Below are 23,674 nucleotides of genomic sequence, written 5' to 3'. Positions count from 1 at the left end.
GTATGCTTTCTTTTATTGGTCAGAGTATTGAGTACAGGAGTTGGGAGGTCACGTTGCGGCTGTACAGGACATTGGTTAGGCCACTGTTGGAATATTGCATGTAATTCTGGTCTCCTTCCTATCGGAAAGATGTAGTGAAACTTGAAAGGGTTCAGAAAAGATTTACAAGGATGTTGCCAGGGTTGGGGGATTTGAGCTACAGGGAGAGGCTGAACAAGCTGGGGCTGTTTTCCCTGGAGCGTCGGAGGCTGATGGGTGACTTCAGAGGTTTACAAAATTATGAGGGGCATGAATAGGGTAAATAGGCAAAGTCTTTTCCCTGGGGTCGTGGAGTCCAGAACTAGAGGACATAGGTTTAGGGTGAGACGGGAAAGATATAAAAGAGACCTAAGTGGCAACTTTTTCACACACAGCGTGGTACGGGTGTATGGAATGAGATGCCAGAGGAAGTGGTGGAGGCTGGTACAACTGCAACATTTAAGAGACATTTGGATGGGTATATGAATAGGAAGGGTTTGGAGGGATATGGACTGGGTGCTGGCAGGTGAGACTAGACTGGGTTGGGATACCTGGTCGGCATGGACGGGTTGGACCGAAGGGTCTGTTTCCATGCTGTACATCTCTATGACTCTATATGGGCCAAACACAGGCAAGTGGGACTAGCTTAGTTTGAGAAACTTGGTCGACATGGACGAGTTGGACCAAAGGGTTTGATTCCATGCTGTGTGACTCTATGAGAAAGCATGATACTGAGCGGAATGGTCAGTGGATGGTAGAACAGGCTGGAAGGGCTGAATGGCCTACCCCTACTCTTATTTTCTATGTTTTTTTTATTTCTACGTTTACAGAAGAAAAAAAAGATATGGTCTTTACATAATTTCTGCCTGTAAGAATCTATCTCCCTCTACCTTAGAAGTAATCACACGGTCAGCTGCCACCATTTTTTCAAAATCTTATGATCTCAGAGAAACAAAATCTCATCTCCATTTTAAGTAAGCCACCCCTTATTTTTAAAGCAATCCCTAGTTCACGATTCTCCCACAGCCTCTCCATACCCACTCTGTCCAAACCCCTCAGGAGTGTGCGTTTCAATCAAGTCCCTCTTCTAAACTCCACTGGATACAGGCTGAGTCGGTGCAGCCCTCTCTCATTGCAGGGACCAGAGTAGCAACACTTCTCTGAGCTGCTTCTAACACTTACATTCATCCTTCAGTCAGGTGATCAGTACTCTGCACCGTATGCCAGATGCTTCCTTATCAAAGTCCTGATAAACTGAATCAGAACCTCCCTACTTCTGTAAACAATCCTCTTTCTTCCCCAGCAGCTAGCCCAGGCCCGAGCACTAAGCAGCTTCTTCCCCAGCAGCTAGCCCAGGCCCGAGCACTAAGCAGCTTCTTCCCCAGCAGCTAGCCCAGGCCCGAGCACTAAGCAGCTTCTTCCCCAGCAGCTAGCCCAGGCCCGAGCACTAAGCAGCTTCTTCCCCAGCAGCTAGCCCAGGCCCGAGCACTAAGCAGCTTCTTCCCCAGCAGCTAGCCCAGGCCCGAGCACTAAGCAGCTTCTTCCCCAGCAGCTAGCCCAGGCCCGAGCACTAAGCAGCTTCTTCCCCAGCAGCTAGCCCAGGCCCGAGCACTAAGCAGGTTCTCTGGACTCTTGCTCTTTGATGCAGAGAACAGTGTGTATCTCTGTCACATGATCCCACAAGCCCACTACCTCCATTTTTGTTCCTTTCCCTTTTCTGACACAGAGTCAGAGAGTCATAGAGATGTACAGCATGGAAACAGACCCCTCGGTCCAACTCAGCAATGCTGACCAGATATCCCAACCCAATCTAGTCCCACCTGCCAGCATCTGGCCCATATCCCTCCAAACCCTTCCTATTCATATACCCATCCAAATGCCTTTTAAATGTTACAATTGTACCAGCCTCCACCACTTCCTCGGCAGCTTATTCCATACACGTACCTTCCGCTGCGTAAAAACGTTGCCCCTTAGGTCTCTTTTATATCTTTCCCCTCTCACCCTAAACCTATGCCCTCTAGTTCTGGACTCCCTGATCCCAGGGAAAAGACTTTGCCTATTTACCCTATCCATGCCCTTCATAATTTTATAAACCTCTTTAAGGTCACCCATCAGCCTCCGACGCTCCAGGGAAAACAACCCCAGCCTGTTCAGCCTCTCCCTGTAGCTCAAATCCTCCAACCCTGGCAACATCCTTGTAAATCTTTTCTGAACCCTTGCAAGTTTCACAACATCTTTCCGATAAGAAGGAGACCAGAATTGCATGCAATACTCCAACAGCGGCCTAACCAATGTCCTGTACAGTCGCAACATGACCTCCCAACTCCTGTACTCAATACTCTGACCAATAAAGGAAAGCATACCAAACGCCTTCTTCACTATCCTATCTACCTGCGACTCCACTTTCAAGGAGATATGAACCTGCACTCCAAGGTCTCTTTGTTCAGCAACACTCCCAAGTGTATTAAGTGTATAAGTCCTGCTAAGATTTGCTTTCCCAAAGTGCAGCATCTCGCATTTATCTGAATTAAACTCCATCTGCCACTTCTCAGCCCATTGGCCCATCTGGTCCAGATCCTGTTGTAATCTGAGGTAACCCACTTTGTGTCCACTACACCTCCAATTTTGGTGTCATCTGCAAACTTACTAACTGTACCTCTTATGCTCGCATCCAAATCATTTATGTAAATGACGAAAAGTAGAGGACTCCGTACCGAACCTTGTGGCACTCCACTGGTCACAGGCCTCCAGTCTGAAAAACAACCCTCCACCACCACCCTCTGCCTTCTACCTTTGAACCAGTTCTGTATCCAAATGGCTAGTTCTCCCTATATTCCGTGAGATCTAACCTTGCTAACCAATCTCCCATGGGGAATCTTGTTGAACGCCTTAAGTCCATATGGATCACATCCACCGCTCTGCCCTCATCAATCCTCTTTGTTACTTCTTCAAAAAACTCAATCAAGTTTGTGAAACATGATTTCCCACACACAAAGCCATGTTGACTATCCTAATCAGTCCTTGCCTTTCCAAATACATGTACATCCTGTCCCTCAGGATTCCCTCCAACAACTTGCCCACCACCGACATCAGACTCACTGGTCTATAGTTCCCTGGGTTGTCTTTACCACCCTTCTTAAACAGTGTCACCACGTTAGCCAACTTCCAGTCTCCTGACACCTCACCTGTGACTATCGATGATGCAAATATCTCAGCAAGAGGCCCAACAATTACTTCTCTAGCTTCCCACAGAGTTCTCGGGTACACCTGATCAGATTCTGGGCATTTATCCACCTTAATGAGTTTCAAGACATCCAGTACTTCCTCCTATGTAATATGGACATTTTGCAAGATGTCACCATCTATTTCCCTACAGTCTATGTTTTCCATATCCTTATCCACAGTAAATACTGATGTAAAATATTCATTTAGTATCTCCCCCATTTTCTGCGGCTCCACACAAAGGCTGCCTTGCTGATCTTTGAGGCGCCCTATTCTCTCCCTAGTTGCCCTTTTGTCCTTAATATATTTGTAAAATCTCTTTGGATTCTCCTTAATTCTATTTGTCAAAGCTATCTCATGTCCCTGTTTTGCCCTCCTGATTTCCCTTTTGAGTATATTCCTACTGCCTTTATACTCTTGTAAGGATTCACTCGATCTATCCTGTCTATTCCTGACATATGCTTCCTTCTTTTTCTTAACCAAACCCTCAATTTCTTTAGTTATCCAGCATTCCCTATACCTACCAGCCTTCCCTTTCACCCTGACAGGAATATACTTTCTCTGGATTCTCGTTATCTCATTTCTGAAGGCTTCCCATTTTCCAGCCGTCCCTTTACCTACGAACATCTGCCCCCAATAAGTTTTTGAAAGTTCTTGCCTAATACCGTCAAAATTGGCCTTTCTCCAAGTTAAAACTTCAACTTTTCGATCTGATCTATCCTTTTCCATCACTATTTTAAATCTAACGGAATTATGGTTGCTGGCCCCAAAGTGCTCCCCCACTGACACCTCAGTCACCTGCCCTGCCTTATTTCCCAAGGGTAGGTCAAGTTTTGCACCTTCTCTAGTAGGTACATCCACATACTGAATCAGAAAATTTTCTTGTGCACACCTAACAAATTCCTCTCCATCTAAACCCTTAACACTATGGCAGTCCCAGTCTATGTCTGGAAAGTTAAAATCCCCGGCCATAACCACCCTATTATTCTTACAGATAGCTGAGATTTCCTCATAAATTTGTTTCTCAATTTCCCTCTGACTATTGGGGGGTCTATAATACAATCCATTTCCTATTTCTCAGTTCCACCTGAATAACTTCCCTGGATGTATTTCCAGGAATATCCTCCCTCAGCACAGCTGTAATGCTATCCCTTATCAAAAATGTCACTCCCTCCTCCTCTCTCGCCTCCCTTTCTATCCTTCCTGTAGCATTTGTATCCTGCCAGTCCTGCCCATCCCTGAGCCATGTTTCTGTAATTGCTAAGATATCCCAGTTCCATATTCCTAATCATGCCCTGAGTTCATCTGCCTTCTCTGTAAGGCCCCTTGCATTGAAATAAATGCAGATTAATTTATTCGTCCTACCTTGCCCCTGCCTGCCCTGACTGTTTGACTCACTTCTGTTCTCAATTGTACCAGTCTTTTGTATCCTGTCAGAGAGCTCCCCCAGCCTGCAGTCCTCACCTGCCTCCAGGCACGTTGAAAGAACCTCACACTTGTTGGAAAACGGACTGACAACTTGGAGGATTTCCAAATGCACAAGGACTTGGGAAAGACAATCAGAGAAGATCACTTTGCTTCACCCATGAGGATGCAGCACACAGGATGAGAGACACTAATTATTGTCTTTGGAACTGTGCCACCGAGTGGTGAGGCAGAGTCCTCATGTATATTAGAGGCTGAAACAGATAGACGCTTGATCAGTTGGGGAATCAAGCATTATGGAAAAAGGGCAGGAAAACGAATGTGAGGAATGCAGGATCAACCATGATCCTATGGAATGGCAGAGCAGGCTCGAGGGGCTGAATGATATACTCCTGTTTCTATTTCTTATGGTCATATGGGATGGGACAAGAGCCTTTGGAGATTTACAGGAAGCACAGACCCTTGTAGCAACAGAAGGAAGTCTGCAGCCTTTGAATCTGTGACAGTTCTTCCTGAGCTTTTAAATGTTTATGCACTTGACTATTAACAAAATTAATTGTTCTCTGCTTTAACACTATCAGATTTGATCAACCTTCTGTTAAAAAATTGAGCCATCTCCACAACAAAAACAAAGTGGTCTTACCCTGCCACAGAAGACGCAGAGAGAGAGAGAGAGAGAGAGAGAGAGAGAGAGAGAGAGAGAGAGAAAGAAAAAAACACAGAGACAGAGAGAGAGACACAGAGACAGAGACAGAGAGACAAAGGTCCAAATGATGGCTGTGGCAATGAGAGGGCCAAGAGTATTGTGATCACATACAAGACAACACAACTAAGCCTGCAGTGAAGGATGTGTACGGGGTCTGCCTGGCACCCTGCGTTGCATGTTACTGTCAATGTGCAAGGTTAAAACATGCTGTAAAATGGGAGAAAATTACTTGGAGTTCCTATAGAAACGGAGGACTCATGCTTAAAAGCTGCATTGTTAACAAGTATTTTGGAATCAGTAAACAACAGGAAAAGCATCACTTCAGGCAATAAATGTTTCATTGTGCGTCATTTAAAATTACCTTATTTCAGCTCAGAATTATTCACTGTTTAATCCACGTCAAAAACAAGCTTGAAATCTACAGAACTCAACAGATAACTGGCTGAATTTAACGCCCCCATATTTTAACTCTGAACTAAGTATATCTCGGGATTAGATTTCACTTGGAGTGACCCCACCAGTGCTGTACACCACAGAACATTACAGCGCATACAGGCCCTTTGGCCCTCAATGCTGCGCTGAGCTGTGAAACTAATAGACAATAGGTGCAGGAGTAGGCCGTTTGGCCCTTCGAGCCAGCACCACCATTCAACATGATCATCCTCAATCAGTATCCTGTTCCAGCCTTATTGCTGTAACCCTTGATTCCATTATCTCTAAGAGCTCTATCCATCTCTTTCTTGAAAGTATCTAGAGACTTGGCCTCCACTACCTTCTGGGGTAAAGCATTCCATATATCCACCACTCTCTGGGTGAAGAGGTTTCTCCTCAACTCTGTTCTAAACAGCCTGCCCCTTACTTTAAACTGTGTCCTCTGGCTCTGGACTCACCCATCAGCGGAAACATGCGTCCTGCCTCCAGAGTGTCCAATCCTTTAATAATCTTAGACGTCTCAATCAGATCCCCTCTCATCCTTCTAAACTCAAGTGCATACAAGCCCAGCTGCTCCAATCTTTCAACATATGATAGCCCCACCATTCCAGGAATTGACCGCTGCACTCCCTCAATAGCCAGAATGTCCTTCCTCAAATTTGGAGACCAAAACTGCACACAGTACTCCAGGTGTGGTCTCACCCCAGGGCCCTATACAGCTGCAGAAGGACCTCTTTGCTCCTATACACAATTCCTCTTGTTATGATGACCAGCATGCCATTAGCTTTCTTCACTACCTGCTGTACCTTCATGCTTGCTTTCATTGACTGATGTACAAGAACACCTCAATCTCATTGTACTTCCCCTTTACCTAACTTGACTCCAATCTGAAGCCTATCTATCCTACACTATTCCATTGTCATCCATAGGTTTATCCAATGACCATTTAAATGCCCTTAAAGTTGGCGAGTCTACTACTGTTGGAGGCAGTGCATTCCACACTCCTACTGCTCTGAGTAAAGAAACTATCTTTGACATCTGTCTTATATCTATCGCTCCTCAATTTAAAGCTATGTCCCCTCGTGCTAGCCATCACCATCCAAGGAAAAAGGCTCTCACTGTCCACCCTATCTAACATTATCTAATATGTCTCAATTAAGTCAGCTCTCAACCTTCTTCTCTCTAATAAAAACAGCCTCAGTTCCCTCAGCCTTTCCTCATGAGACCTTCCTTCCAGACCAGGCAACATCCTGGTAAATCTCCTCTGAACCCTTTCCAAAGCTTCCACATCCTTTCTATAATGTGGTGATCAGAGCTGCACGCAATACTCTAAGTGCAGCTGCACCAGAGTTTTGTACAGCTGCAGCATGACCTCGTGGCTCCGAAACTCAATTCCTCTACCAATAAAAGCTAACATACCGTATGCCTTCTTAACAACCCTATCAACCTGGGTGGCAACTTTCAGGGATCTATGTACATGGACACCGAGATCTCTCTGCTCATCTACACTACCAAGAATCTTACCATTACCCCAGTGCTCTGTATTCCTGTTGCTCCTTCCAAAGTGAATCACCTCACACTTTTCCACATTAAACTCCATTTGCCACCTCCCAGCCCAGCTCTGCAGCTTATCTATGTCTCTCTATAACCTACAACATTCTTCAGCACTGTCCACAACTCCACCAACCTTAGTGTCATCCGCAAATTTACTAACCCATCCTTCTACGCCCTCATCCGAGTCAGTTATATAAATGACAAACAACAGTGGACCCAAAACAGATCCTTGCAGTACACCACTAGTAACTGAGCTCCAGGATGAAAATTTCCCATCAGCCACCATCCTCTGTCTTCTTTCAGCTAGCCAATTTCTGATCCAAACACTAAATCACCCTCAATCCCATGCCTTCATTTTTTGTGCAATAGCCTACCGTGGGGAACCTTATCAAACGCCTTACTGAAATCCATATACACCACATCAACTACTTTACCCCCATCCACCTGTTTGGTCACCTTCTCAAAGAACTCAATAAAGGTTTGTGAGGCACAACCTACCCTTCACAAAACCATGTTGACTATCCCTAATCAACATGTTCCTCTCCAGATGATCATAAATCCTCTCTCTCATAATCCTTTCCAACACTTTACCAACAACCGAAGTAAAACTCACTGGTCTATAATTACCAGGGTTGTCTCTACTCCTCTACAACATTTGCCACCCTCCTGTCTTCTGGCACTATTCCAGTGGACAATGATGACATAAAGATCAAAGCCAAAGGCTCGACAATCTTCTCCCTGGCTTCCCAGAGAATCCTGGGATAAAACCCATCTGGCCCAGGGGACTTGGCTATTTTCAGAATTGCTAACACCTTCTCCTTATACACCTCAATCCTATCTAGTCTAGTAGCCTGTATCTCTGTATTCTCGACAACATTGTTTTTATCTAGTGCGAACACTGATGAAAAGTATTCATTTAGCATTACCCCTATTTCCTCTGCCTCACGCACAACTTCCCACTACAATGCTTGATTGGCCCTAATCTTACTCTAGTCATTCTTTGATTCCTGATATACCTACAGAAAGCCTTAGGGCTTTCCTTGATCCTATCCACCAACGACTTCTCACATCCCCTCCTGGCTCTCCTTAGCTCTCTCTTTAGGTCCTTCCTGGCTAACCTGTAACTCTCAAGCACCCTAACTGAGCCATCACATCTCGTCCTAACATAAATCTTCTCCATCCTCTTGACAAGAGATTCGACATCTTTTATAAACCACGGCTCACTCACTTGACCACTTCCTCCCTGCCTGACCAGTACATACATCCCAAGGACCCGCAGTAGTTGGTCCTTGAATAAGCTCCACATTTCAACTGTGCCCATCCCCTGCAGTTTCCTTCCCACCAGCGTTATAAAGTGACAGACCAGTCCTCACCAGTGCTGTACCCCAGTGTTATACAGTGACACACCTGTCCCCACCAGTACTGTACCCCAGGGTTATACACTGACAGACCTGTCCCCACCAGTACTGTACCGCAGTGTTATACAGGGACAGACCTGTCCCCACCAGTACTGTATCCCAGTGTAAGACAGTGACAGACCTGTCCCCACCAGTACTGTATCCCAGTGCTATACACTGACAGACCTGTCCCCACCAGTACTATACCCCAGGGTTATACAGTGACAGACCTGTCCCCGCCAGTACTGTACCGCAGTGTTATACAGGGACAGACCTGTCCCCGCCAGTACTGTACCCCAGTGTTATACAGTGACACACCTGTCCCCACCAGTACTGTACCCCAGTGTTATACAGTGACAGACCTGTCCCCGCCAGTACTGTACCGCAGTGTTATACAGGGACAGACCTGTCCCCGCCAGTACTGTACCCCAGTGTTATACAGTGACACACCTGTCCCCACCAGTACTGTACCCCAGTGTTATACAGGGACAGACCTGTCCCCACCAGTACTGTACCCTAGTGTTATACAGTGACAGACCTGTCCTCACCAGTACTGTACCCTAGTGTTATACAGTGACAGACCTGTCCCCACCAGTACTGTACCGCAGTGTTATACAGGGACAGACCTGTCCCCGCCAGTACTGTACCGCAGTGTTATACAGGGACAGACCTGTCCCCACCAGTACTGTACCCCAGTGTTATACAGGGACAGACATGTCCCCACCAGTACTGTACCCCAGTGTTATACAGGGACAGACCTGTCCCCACCAGTACTGTACCCCAGTGTTATACAGTGACAGACCTGTCCCCACCAGTACTATACCCCAGGGTTATACAGTGACAGACCTGTCCCCGCCAGTACTGTACCGCAGTGTTATACAGGGACAGACCTGTCCCCGCCAGTACTGTACCCCAGTGTTATACAGTGACACACCTGTCCCCACCAGTACTGTACCCCAGTGTTATACAGGGACAGACCTGTCCCCACCAGTACTGTACCCTAGTGTTATACAGTGACAGACCTGTCCTCACCAGTACTGTACCCTAGTGTTATACAGTGACAGACCTGTCCCCACCAGTACTGTACCCCAGTGTTATACAGTGACACACCTGTCCCCACCAGTACTGCACCCCAGTGTTATAGTGACACATCTGTCCCCACCAGTACTGCACCCCAGTGTTATACAGGGACGGACCTGTCCCCACCAGTACTGTACCCCAGTGTTATACAGTGACAGACATGTCCCTTTACCCCAGTGCTACACAGTGATAGACGCACTCTTCCCCATACCCAATGAGAATTTCTCATTTCACCACTGTGCTCGAATGAATTACAAGCAATACCGATCTTATTATTCAAGCAGAACTCATGTTTTTGAAGCTTAAGTCCAAAGATCCAGAAAAAGTTCAAGAAAAAAAAGTGGTGAGGTGTTTGGCACTGGGTGGGGTTATGGCTCATGGTGTTGGTGTGGAGAAAATGAGAGAGTCATGCGAAGGCAGTGTCCCTGCTGCCCTTGTCCCCCTCTCTGGTAAATGTCATGGTCTGGATGATCCTGATGGAGAAGGTTCGGTGGGTCGTTGCTGCAATGTTAATGAGCATCAACGATGGACAGAGTGAATGTGGTTCCAATCAAGAGGGATGCTTTGGATGATGTTGAGCTGCAAGCTGTGAAGTACTTTCTTAAACGTCTGCCATTGTTCCTCAACAGACTTTGCTGCTAACCTAGTGCTAAAAGGTGCCGATGGCTTGGTGGTATTAGTGCTGAGACCCAGGTGATTTTCTGGGAACACAGGTTCAAATCCCTCCTTGGCAGATAGTGGAATCTGAATATAATAAAGATCTGGAATTAAGAGTCCAATGATGACCATGAACTTGTTGCTGAGTGTAATAAAACCCCATCTGGTTTAGTAATGCCCTTGAGGCAGGGAAATGCCATAATTACCGGCCTACATGTGACTCCAGACCACAGCAATGTGGCTGACTCTTAACTGCTGGTTTTTATACCTCAAGGTTTGACTACATGGATGCAGATGTTATGTTGCAGTTATACAAAAACCTGGTTGGAGCCTACTTGGAGTCATGTGAGCAGATCGGGCACACACACCTTGAGAAGGAAACATTGGCCTTGGAGGGAATACAACACAGATTTACCAGAATGATTCTTGGGCTTCACGGGTTACATTTCGAGGAGAAATTATGCAAATTAGGCCTGGTTTCTCAAGAATTTAGCAGATTAAGGGTGATCTAGATGAAGTTTTCATGATATTAATAGGAAAACAGGGTAGATAAACTATTTCCATTGGTTGGGAATTTTAGAACTAAGCCAGACCATTCAGGAGAGAGTTTAGGAAGCACTTCTACACACAAAGCATGATAGATGTTGGGAACTCTGGTCCAATAATGGCAGTGGATGCTAGTTAGTTGTTAATTTTAAATCTGAGATCAATAATATCTTTGCTTCACAAACATTTAATGGATAAGGGCCAAAAGCAGGTATAAGGAGTTAGGTCATAGGTCTGCCATGATCTCATCAAATGGGAGAACAGGCTCAAAGGGCTGAATGGCCTACTCTTGTTCCTCTGAGCAGTTAGGGATAGGTAATGACTGTTGGCCTAGCCAGTGACTCTACATCCTGTGAAAGAAAGCTCTGAGTTTCAGAATTCTGCATCATTAGAGAGACCAATCCTTTGAGGAAAAAGTGAGGTCTGCAGATGCTGGAGATCAGAGCTGAAAATGTGTTGCTGGAAAAGCGCAGCAGGTCAGGCAGCATCCAAGGAGCAGGAAATTCGACGTTTCGGGCATAAACCCGATGAAGGGCTTATGCCCAAAACGTCGAATTTCTTATTCCTTGGATGCTGCCTGACCTGCTGCGCTTTTCCAGCAACACATTTTCAGACCAATCCTTTGATCAAGATTTTAATCCAGTGATCCAACCATCCTGTTCCAATGGTTCAGGGAGAGATCCTTTGTCAACATTCCTTCCCCAGTAACAATAGATTAACTGGCTGCTTATAACCAGTCATAACACTTGCAAAGTAACAACACAACAGTCACAACATTTCAAAGGAATGACTCACAAAGAAGTCTGAAGATTGCAATAAGGTCAAACGAAGATACTAACAGAACATGGAGTTTTGAGCATTCTCAAAGCTATGACCAAAAACCATTCTCTCTTCAATTTTCTTCTTACACGATGGTTTTTCTGCATGCTCTTTTCCTTTTCCTTTCTAACCTTCAACTGAATGGATTAATCTTTACTTCAATAAGAAGCCAACATACAAAAACGCCATAGAATGGTCTAGGAGATTGCTAAGCAAACAGAAAATACTACTGCCTCTTCCAGTTATCCTGTACCTGAAAATGACATCAAGCAGCAACCAGGCTTGTAAAGGGACGGGACAATACAGTGCCATTTGACAAGGGTGTGAATCATTGTTGGTTTGTCACAAGCTGAAAGTACCTACAGCATCGAAGCCTATCAGCAGCAAAGGGCCATAGCTGAGGCAATCCACAAAGAGCTCCTCTTCCCTACACTGACTCTCCTTGGTCACAGCACAACGTGACCAACACACTCCTGGGCAGGAATTCTGAGTGAAAACAAACAAACATACTGTGGGACTGCAAGAGAGATGGGAAAGGGGTAGGGGTGGAGGAGAGAGAGAGAGAGAGAGAGAGAGAGACTGAGATTTATGGTAGTTGTTTTGTTCTTGCATTGTATAGAACTCTCTCTTTGAATGTTTGGAATTATTAACAACCACTGGGGTACCAAAACATTCCATATCCAAAAACAGAGGTACTAGACAATATAATGGCTTGAGTTGAAAAGTGGCATGTGATATTGCACCACACAAGTGCCAGGCAATGACAAACTCCAACATGAGGGAGTCTGATCATTGTCTCTTAACAGCCAATGGTATCACTGAATCCCCAGCTCTCAACAACCTGAGGCTTACCAGGACCACCTTATGAGTATATTGGATACATGAGCAGGACAGAGGCGAGGACACTGTAGTGAGTAACTCCCCTCCTGACTCCCCAAAGCCTGTCCACCATCAGGAGTGTGATGGAGTACTCCCCACTTGCCTGGACGGGGGCAGCTCCAACAACACTCCAGACGCTTGGACACCACCCAGGACAAAGCAACCCCCCACTTGGTTGGCACCACATCCACAAACATCCACTCCCTCCACCATTGATGCTCAGTAACAGCAGTGTGTGCTACCGACAAGATGCACTGCAGAAATTCACCAAAGACCCTTAAACAGAACCTTCCAAACCCACACCCACTTCCATCTAGATGGACAATGGCAGCAGATACATGGGAACACCATCAACTGCAAGCTCCCCTCTAATCGCCCTGACTTGGAAACATATCACCATTCCTTCAGTGTCCCTATGTCAAAATCCTGGTATTCCTCCCAGACAGCATTGTGGTTCCAGCAGGCAGCTCATCCCCACCTTCTCAAGGACAACTAGGCAGGAATAGGCAGGCAGCAATCCCACATCACACAATTGAATGCAACAAATGACTCTAAACCCATTTGCCTGCACGTCCCGTTGCCTTGTGTGCCTTGGTAATGCTAATGCACTCCTTCTTCAATGTGAGGACCGTTTCTGCTTCTCCCATCCGGACAGTTCCAGACTCCCACAACCCTCTGGGTGAAAAAGGCTTTCCTTCACATCTCCTGTAAACCTCCTGCCCTTTCCCTTCAATCTCTGCCCTGGGTCATTGATCCCTCCATCAAAGTGGAATGCTTCTTCCTGTCTCCCCTATGTCCCTCATTATTTTATACTTCCCATTCATGGTCCTACTCAATCGCCTCTGCTCCAAGGAAAACAACCCCAGTCTGTCCAATCTCTCTTCAAAACTGAAACTCTCCAGTCCAGGCAACATCCCGGTAAATCTCCCTCTGCATCCTCTCCAGTGTACTCACGTCCCTCTTATGATATGTGTTCCAGGACTACAAACAATACTCTAGCTGCAACCTAGCCAATGTTTTGTTTATTTCCAGCATAATCCCCAGCTCTTAAACTCTAAGCCTCAACTAATAAAAAGGTAAGTATCCCATAGGCTTTTTTAAGCCACTTTATCCACCTATCCTGATACATTAAGGCAATGTTGGACATGCATACCAAAGTGCCTCTGCTCTTGGGCACTTCCCAGGATCCGGCCATTAATTCCCTTATTTTGTCCTTCCCAAGATTGCCATCTCTTATTTATCTGGAATAAATTCCATTGCCATTGATCAATCCATCTGACTAGGTTGCTTATATCTTGTTGTAGTCTAAGGCTATCCTCTTTAGGTACCACCCCTTGACTCTCACCCTCTGATTCCTGCCACTGCAGATCCAATTTTACCAACGTCCTCGAATCCCACGTGCTCTTTCCAATGCTATCAGTTTCCCATGTGGGACCTTAGTGTCATAGAGCTATACAACATGGAAACACAACTCACCCATGCTGACCAGATATCCTAAATTAATCTAGTCCCATTTGCCAGCGTTTGACCCATATCCCTCTCAACCCTTCCTGTATCCATCTAGATGCTTTTTAAATGCTGTAATTGTACCAACCTCCTCTGGCAGCTCATTCCATGCACACGCCACTGACTGCATGTAAAATTGCCCCTTTGGCCCCTTTTAAATCTTTCCTTGCTCCCTTTAAATCTATGCTGTCTAGTTTTGGACTCCCCTACCCTAGGAAAAATATCCTCATCTATTTATCCTATCCACGTCCCTCATGATTTTTATAAACTTTTATACGGTCACCTCTTCAGCCTCCGATGCTCCAGGGAAAACAGCATCAGCCTATTCAGCCTCTGCCTATAGCTCAAACCCCCCAAACGTGGCAATATCCTTGTAAATCTTTTCTGAAAACTTTCAAGTTTCACAACATCCTTCCTATTGCAGGTAAACCAGAACTGAGCACAGTATTTCAAAAGTGGTCTAAGCAATGTCCTGTATAGCCGCAACATCACATCCCAACTCCTGTACTCAATGTACTGACCAATAAAGGCAACTGGACCAAATGTCTTCTTCATTATCTGCCTACCTGGGACTTCACTTTCAAGGAGCTATGAACCTGTTCCCCAAGGTCCCTGTTTGACAATGCTCCCCAAACGTAATAGAAAGCCTTGCTGTAGTTCAAGTAGACTACCTCAAAAGCATTGTCCTCATCTAGACATCTGGTCACCGCTCTGAAAAACTCAACTAAGTTGATCAGACATAGCACTCCTTAATAAAACCATACAGACTGTTCTTGGTTAATCCCGGTCTCTTCAAATGCAGATTAATCCTGCCCCTCAGAACAGCTTCCAATAGTTCCCCACCACTGGCCTGCAGTCTCCTGGGGTATTCTGTGCTCCCTTCTTGACTAACTGTACCACATCAGTCATCCTCCAGCCTCTGGCTCCTCTCCTGGCAGAGAGGAATTGAAATTCATTGGCAGTGCCCCTGCCATTTCCTCCATTGTCTCACTCCAACAACCTGGGATACATTTCATTTGTCCCTGGAGATTTATTCATTTTTAAACCTGCCTGACCTCTTCTCTGTCTGTGCTAATTTCTTTAATTGTATCACAAAAATTCTCTCTGATTTCTAAACCCATATCATTCCTCTCACTAGTGAATGGGATTTAGAACCCTGCCCACATTCTCTGGCTCCACACACAGAGGAACTGCAGCGGTTCACGAATACAGCTCACTACCACCTTCTCCAGATTCAGTCAGTGACACACACACACACTCACTCAAAAACACATTTTTAAAAACAGAGACAGAGAGACACACACAGACAGACAGACATGGGGGGGAGGAAAAATGGGGGTGGGGTGGGAAGAAGACAAGATAGTGGGTAAGAGAAAGCAGGGGGGCCAAAGAGCTGGGAGAGGGAGGGATGAAGGAGAGACGTGTAGAAAGAGACAGAGAGCTCAACTTACAAAGAAACAGAGAGACATAGAGAGGGTGTCAGAGGTGGGGGGGGGATGAGAGAGAGAGAGAGACAGACAGACAGACAGACAGAAAGGGGAGAAGAGGTGGAAAAGAGAATGGAGAAAGAGAGAGAGAGTGTAAGAAAGGGTAAGCGAGAGAGGGACAGTGAATGTGAGAGAGGAGGGAGGGACAATGGAGAGACATGGGGGGAGCGAGCTAAAGAAAGTCACATAGTCAGGAAGAGAGTGTATACTATAGAGAGATTCAGATAAAGAGAGTGAGATAGACAAAAAGAAAAAGAGACACACACACACACAGGGGGTAGTGAGGGAGGAAAGGAGGGAGAGACAGGGAAGACAGGAGGACTGACAATCCGAGAGGCAGAGTTCTGTCGATAACATCTCTCCAAAAGTGCTGGCCCCCCCTAAACCCACCCCCAGTATTAACCAGGAATATGTGCTCCAATGACAGCAATAAAGCCTGAATCCATAACTGAAATGAGTGGAAGCAGGTGGATCTCACTGAATATAAGATCCTTGATTGGGGTTGTTAACCTAGGCTAATCAGGGAGCCGCAGCTGACAGATATAAACTGAGGAGGGATTGGAGGTTTGTCCTCATCTCCCTGAAAACCGGTTGAATGTCAGGGTTTGGGGCCATTCCTTTCCCATGTAAAATTGCTGTTTCTCTGTATACAGCTGTAAATGTTAATTGTTTTGTAAACTGTGAATTGTTTAATAAAATATTTAAAAACAGGGGATTTGATTTAACTGTTGGTCTAGCTAGTGTGGCCCTCATTCTGTGCACGAATACACATGTGCCCATATATTTGCTGCCCTTGTACTTCTTGATGTAAGTGGTGGTGAGTTTGGAAGGTGCTGTCATCCTGTAGATGTTACACACTGCTCTTATTGAGCATCAATGACGGAGGGAGCGAATGTTTAAATTTGCAGATGGGGCCAATGTTTGTCCTGGATGGAGTCAAGTTTCTTGGGTACTGCTGGAACTGCACCCGCACCTCATCCAGGCAAGTGAGGAGTATTCTAATATATTCCTGACTTGGACCTTGTAGATGGTGGATAGTCTTTTGGGGAGTAAACAAGTGAGCTACTTGTTGCAAGATTCCTTATCTCTGATCTGATTTTATAGTCACTGTGTTTATATGGCTAGTCCTGATCAGCTTCTGGTCAATGGTAACCTCCAGAATATTGATAGTTGGAGATGCAGTGATGAATCAAATTTCAAGGGGTGGTCGTTTGATAACCCCGGGTCTACACAGCAAAATATCTGCTTAGATAGCACAGCCTCTTGTCAAAGTGGGTGCCTATTCCCACCTGGCCTGCCTGCAATAGCTGAATTGAACTGAATTGAATTTATTGTCACGTGTCCCGAGGCACAGTGAAAAGCTTTGTCTTGTGAGCAATACAGGCAGATCACAGAGTTAAGGAGCATCGATAGTAAATAATAGGGAAGCAGCGGCAAAAACAAAAACACAGGTACAGGCGAATGTTGAGAGTTTGTGAGTCCATTCAGTATTCTAACAACAGTAGGGTAGAAACTGTTTTGAAACCGGCTGGTGTGTGTGTTCAGGCTTCTGTACCTTCTCCCCGATGGTAGAGGTTGTAGAAAAGCATTGCCAGGGTGGGATGGATCTTTGAGAATGCTGGCGGCCTTTCCTTGACAGCGGGCCTGGTAGATGGATTCTGTAGGTGGGAGGTTGGCCTTTGTGACTGTCCAGGCCGAGTTCACCACTCTCTGTAACTGTCTCCGATCCTGAATGGTACAGGTGCCATACCAGGGAGTGATACATCCAGACAGAATGCTCTCGATGGCACACCTATAAAAGTTGGCACGGGTATTCGCCGTCATGCCAAATTTCCTCAGAAGAGGAGACATTGTTGGGCCTTTGTAACCAGTGCGTCCACATGGAGAGTCCAAGAAAGCTTGTTGTGGATGACCGCTCCCAGGAGCCTGACACTCTCCAATTGTTCCACCTCCGTGCTGTTAATGTGTAGGGGCCATGAGTAACATCCTGCCGCAAGTCAATAACGAGTTCCTTGGTTTTACTGGCATTGAGAGCTAGGTTGTTCTCAGTGCACCATTTTCCCAGGTCTCCCACCTCCCATCTATAGTCTGTTTCAACGCCATCTGAGATTCAACCAACTATGGTGGTGCCATCAGCAAACTTATAAATGGCATTAGTCTGGTATTTGGCAACGCATCATGGGTATACAGTGACTACAGTAGGGGGTTGAGTACACACGCCTAGGGGGACTCCCGTGTTGAGTGGTAGTGACAATGAAATATTGTCCCTAACCTTCACTGACTGTGGCCTGTGGGTCAGAAAACTGAGGATCCAGTTTTAGAGAGTGGGGCTTAGTCTGAGATCACTAAGCTTAGTAATCAGTCTCGCAGGGATAACAGTGTTGAAGGCTGAACTGTCAAGTACTTGCCATTCTGAAGTTACATTGCCTTGAAACAGCAGAACACAACACACAGTTGTACCAACCCAAAACTCAGAATCAAAATGCTGCAAAGGGGACAGTTGTAACGAGCACTTCTGCTCCTTCAGTCTGACTATACACTGCCAGCAGTGACCTACGGACTGAGCTGAGGAGGTAATGGTTGCAACAGTTCCACTGGCCGTCCAAATAAGACTTTCAAATGAAATTTCATTAAGGGATGACCACTGGATTAAACTTTTAAAATACACCTGTTATTAATCTTTCACAATATAGATAAAGGGACAGCCATTCCTCAAGGAGGCAAGGTAGATAACCACATCATCAACATCAATCTGTTTTATTCTTTCCTGGAACTCGGAGTTTTACTGTTTTGGATCTTATCAGCATGGGCAGGGGGAAGGGTAAGGGCTGAATTACAGTTGTGTGTGTGTTCGGGTGTTGATATGTACCGTTCGGGTGTTGATATGTACCATTCTATGTTTTATGACAGTTGTAATTGTACTTTTACTGACCTCATCACTCTCCTCCACATCGACATTTCCATTTGCATCGTCATCCATCTGTTTATGAATACTCATGATGGCTTCAAAACGGAGCACTTCCTCCTCGATGTGGCACGAGGCTTCATCAATCCTGCACAGGTCTGAAAGGAGGGACACAATTAGAGTGTCAATCAACAGCACCTTCTGAAGAAAATTCATACAACATTAACACCCATTTCTGGGGGGGACGCGCGCACACACACACACACACACGCACACACACACACGTTATGGAGATGCTAGTTTGCTCCTCCAAACCTGTAAGATACCCATGGAATTGATTCCCAATCTCTAAAGATGTCAGCTTTATGTGCTTTGTAAAAGGATCTGAAATAATTCTTCCCGCTCCTGCAGCAAATATTTTTGAAATAAGAATGTAAAGGGCAGGGTGACATTATACATCCTGATCCTTGGCAGTTAAGCGTTTGAAGTATTAAAACCAGAGACTCACTACACTGCAGCCTGTGAAGTAGCACAGAATGACAGAGCCAGGCCAAAAGCCAAGTTACGGAGGTTCAAATGCTCTGTGGTTGCAGAGTATAGCCTTTTAATGAAGGCCTGTCTACACAGTTCCCTCACTGGGATTTCACTAAAGACCGATGTAGAGAGCAGGGGAACAAAACTTGACTCTCGGTTGCTTTGTGGTTTGTGAAGCTGCTCTGGTGCACTTTTCCTGCTCATAAATGTGAACCACGATCAACCTTGTAAACTATTTCAGAAGTTGAATTTAGCTTCAGTATCAGTGCTGCCTGTAGCGGTAAGGTACACAGGCTTTTACACCAGCTCTTCATTTTGCAAATTTTGTCAGAATCTGAAGTGAAAAAAAAGTCATAAATATTCAACAGGTCTGGTAGCAACTGTAGAGAGGAAAACAGAATTAATGTTTCAGAGCTTATTCCAGTGAAAGATCAGAGACTTGAACATTAACTCTGCTTCTCTCTGCATAGACACCACCAGGCCTGCTGAGGATTTCCACCATGTCCATTTTTATTTTGCAAACTGGCTGCTTATAGAAAGATCTTTAACTCACACTATTCCAATGCGGAGCATCAGCCAGGACCAGAAACCTGAACAGATGTAGGGAAACAGCTCGATACAACAGCGGAGAATGTTGATAGGGACTGACGATGCAATGTCATCCATTGCAGTGGTTCCCACACTCTTGCAAGATCCATGACTGCACTCAAACAATAGGTGTGCTCTTTTATGATGGTTCTACTCTCCTGCAAGATGATCTCCCAACTGCTATTCAATTTAAGGCTAAAGATACTCACAGGAATTATACAGAGGTAAAACCTCATGGATGCTGCATAGGATCAAAGATGTCACAAAGTTAAGGACAAGGGGATACCCTGAGGGATTAAGGGTGGGGGAAGTCATGAGTCTGAAGGGGATAAAGGATAAAAGAGGAGTTGGAGGGGTTAAGAATGTACCAAACACCGTTATTTCTTGGTCCTTGTACACACAGCTCAGGGTCTGTACAGCCTCATGTAGGTAACTGGACTGAGGGAAACAAGCTCCTGTGGCAGCGTACCCAGCTGAGGTCTGAACCTGTGGAGGTCTCCGGCTGGATCGCTGTCTGAGATACCAACCAACGGGACAAGCTCCCACCAACAGGACTAGCTCAGAGTGACTGCCCTGATTGGGTGGCATCAGGTGGAGAAATGGGGTAGGAGTTGGAGGCAACAATATAAGACAGATTACTGGCTCAATGATCAAGAGTCTATCTTGATTCTGCATCACATATTAGGTACTTTACAGGAGCACTGTTCAGATCCATGGAATTAGCTCAGTTGGCTGGATGGCTGGCTTTATGTTCAAAACACCAACAGCATCAGTTTGATTCCCACCCTAACTAAGGCAGAAAAGGACCTGTCCCCTCACTTAATCTGGACAATGCAATGCACTGACAAAGGTTACCAAGAGAACAACTCCAGCTGAAGAATGAGTGAACAATGAGCATGGACTTACCTCCAAGCAGGGCACACTAACAAGATAACCTCGTCTGATAGGACAATGCCGAGCCATCATCACTCCATGTTCAGGTCACCTTTTAAGCTGAGCACTTTGGCGATTTTACTTTCTCTCCACCTTTTGTTCAACTCTCACATGTGACACATTTTATGATGGCTAGGTAATGGAGCATCTGTGTAGTGGCTATAGTATTGGATTGGGATTTTAATAACCTGAGTTCATATCTTACCATTTTTAGACTTTTAAAATTTGAATTTAATTTTAAACACCGGAGATAAAAATGGCTGCCCAATTTTAGTTAAAAACGTAACCTTGTTTTCTGCAGACAAGGAAGGCAGCTGTTAACAGTCTGATCCCAGTGAGACTCCAATCCTGCAGTAACCAACGTGTTTAAAATCATAATCACTCTTACAAACCACTCAACTGCATCAAACCACTCAAGGCAGGCTAGTAACACATGCAACATCCACATCTTGAGAAAAAATAATGAAGGAAAACCTTTTCCACTTTGTGGTGATGTAGTGAACATGGGAAAAGGTTGTGCAGTGTTTAAACAGAGCACACAGCATTGTAATGGCTGAGCAATGAGGTAATGCAATTGTTTGCTTTCCTCATTTTCCTGAGTAACCCGTGACTGACGTCCACAGCAGGAAAACGGAAAGGAACACTTATGACAGAACATCCTCAAATCTCACTGCCAAAGGCTTTTTAGTGGAACAGTAAATGCCAGGCATGTTTTGTAGATAGGCTGGTGTAAACCATCCCTATTTTTATATCCAGTAATTCCTTCAACAGGTGTTTATGGAGGCCGGTACCAAGCGCTGTGTTTATTCCTTTCAGAGAATTGGATGATCGAGATTGTCATGTTTCTAACAGACTGACAAGGGTTTATTTCGATAGCAGCCTGTCTTAGCTCTTGACTGTTCTGACATTCTCTAGGCTGACATCCCAACTTCTGCCCTCCACAGACTAAAGTTCAAACACAACACTGGTGCCTGTAATTTACCTCACACCCAGCAGCCGTGTCAGTGACCTATATCTGTTCCTGGCTTAGCAACAGCTTGATTTTAAAATTCTTGGGCTTTCTTTTCGGGTCCCTTTAATGTCTCACGCTCCTATCTGGTTCGCACCGGCTGAGATCTCTGTACTCTCCTCATGCTGGTCCTCCTGAAATCTGTGATCTTAGTTGCTCCATATCAACAGCCGGGCCTCCGCTGTCTGCATACACAGCTCCAGAATTCTCTCCCTAAACTTATTACTCATTCCTACTTTCAGGTACTCCTTGAAATCTACCTTGACCTAGCTTTTGGTCACCTGTCCTGATACGCCCTTGTTTGGTGTCAAAATATGTTGGACTCTTGGAATGTTTCATGGTGTTAAAATGTGCTGGAGAAACGTAAATGACATTTGTAGCCATTAAATCACAGTGAGAGTGAAGCAGGACCAACGTGAGAAGCTGTAAAGAGACATGTGCTCCTGACTTTCTCAGTTTTACATGCTTTTTCAAACAACATTTCTTCCCTGCAGCCTTTCCCTCTCACCACTCCGTTATGAAAATCAGATTCAACATTAGAACTCTGGCCTAGAAGAATGATCAGTGGGAAAATGAGGATTAATGACTATTGACATGCTGGGTTTTTTTTAATCTCAAGAGTTGAAACTTAAACGTGAGGAAGGGATGCTTCAGTTAAATGGAGCTGGGACAGAGCCTGCATGGAGCAATTGGGATATCAGTTCTGGACGGAGATATCAGCCTCAGAGGTAGCTCCACAGGGTCACCACACTGACTCCAGGGATAAACAGGCTACAGTAGAAGGACAGATTGCACAGGCTTGTATCCGCTTGAGGTGAGAAGGCCGAGGGGGAACCTGATCACGGTGTTTAAGGTGATGAAAGGCCAGATGTGCACAGTATGAAATTCTATTTCTCCTGATTTTTCATACATCATCTTAAAAAGGTAGAAGGTTCCTGGTGACAATTTCTTCCAATAGGAAAACCCAGAAAATAAGGATGATGTGGTAGTGCTGGATTGCTGAGGGGTGAGATCAGGAAGTTCTTTTTCACATAAATAGTAGTGGAAAACCGGAACATGCTTCCCCAAAAGCCTGGGGATAGGGAAAGTCTAATGAAATTTTGAAACAGAGAGCAACAGACATTTGTGAGGGATGCAGAATAAAGCAGAAGAAATTAAGTTGGGGTACAGATCAGTCATAATCTAATAGAACAGCAGACTGAGCTCAAGGGGCCGAATGGCATTTTCCTGTATCATATTTAGAATTATCAGCCACGATCAAACAGTGAGCAGAATAAATGGGCCGAATGCCCTCATTCTGCTCCTCTGTCTTTTTTTAAAGATTAGATTCCCTACAGTGTGAAAACAGGCCCTTTGGCCCAACCAGTCCACACTGACCCTCCGGAGAGTCACCCACTCAGACCCAATTCCCTCTGACTAATGCACCTAACACTATGGGCAATTTCTCATGGCCAATTCACCTAACCTGCACATCTTTGTGATTGCGGGAGGAAATCCACACAGACACAGAGAGAATGTGCAAACTCCACACAGTCAGTCACCCGAGGCTGGAATCGAACCTGGGTCCCTTGCGCTGAGAGGCAGCAGTGCTAACCACTGAGCCACCATGCCACCCCTTATGGTCTTAATAAACACTGATTAGTGAATAGATTGGGAATGAGGACAAATATAATAATAAACACCTACCTAAAGCAGACAGTTTTACATTCCAAATGCTCTTTTGATGAAATGTGTTGAACAGTTCGGGCTAATAGAACTGAATTTGTGGTTGAAGCACTTAAACAAGTGCAACTTGGTAAATTAGGCAACAATTTTCCAGATTAGCCAGCAGCATCAGAATACTGGATGGTTTAAATCACTCATTTGATTTGATTGGGAATTAGCTTTGAAACTATTTAAGAAGATAACCGACGGATCACTTATAATTCTGAAAAACTAGCAGCTTTTATTTGATCAGTGTCCCCCCTGGTGTACCAA

General features: G+C 45.2%; 1 protein-coding gene across 4 annotated transcripts in view; it reads right to left on the bottom strand.

Annotated features, from left to right (window-relative positions):
• The window catches only part of stim1b (stromal interaction molecule 1b), a 132,183-nt gene that overhangs the window by 62,877 nt on the left and 45,632 nt on the right, over positions 1 to 23,674 (bottom strand). For all 4 annotated transcript variants that reach the window (XM_060826389.1, XM_060826391.1, XM_060826390.1 and 1 more), the window contains exon 2: positions 18,661 to 18,791. In XM_060826389.1, the coding sequence (XP_060682372.1) occupies positions 18,661 to 18,791 (131 nt within the window). The remainder of the gene's footprint in view (positions 1 to 18,660; positions 18,792 to 23,674) is intronic.

The sequence above is a fragment of the Hemiscyllium ocellatum genome, chromosome 6 (assembly GCF_020745735.1).
Source record: "Hemiscyllium ocellatum isolate sHemOce1 chromosome 6, sHemOce1.pat.X.cur, whole genome shotgun sequence".
Classification (NCBI taxonomy): Eukaryota; Metazoa; Chordata; class Chondrichthyes; order Orectolobiformes; family Hemiscylliidae; genus Hemiscyllium; species Hemiscyllium ocellatum.
The sequence above is the reverse complement of the archived record's forward strand: the minus strand, read 5'-3'. Positions and strand labels throughout refer to the sequence as shown.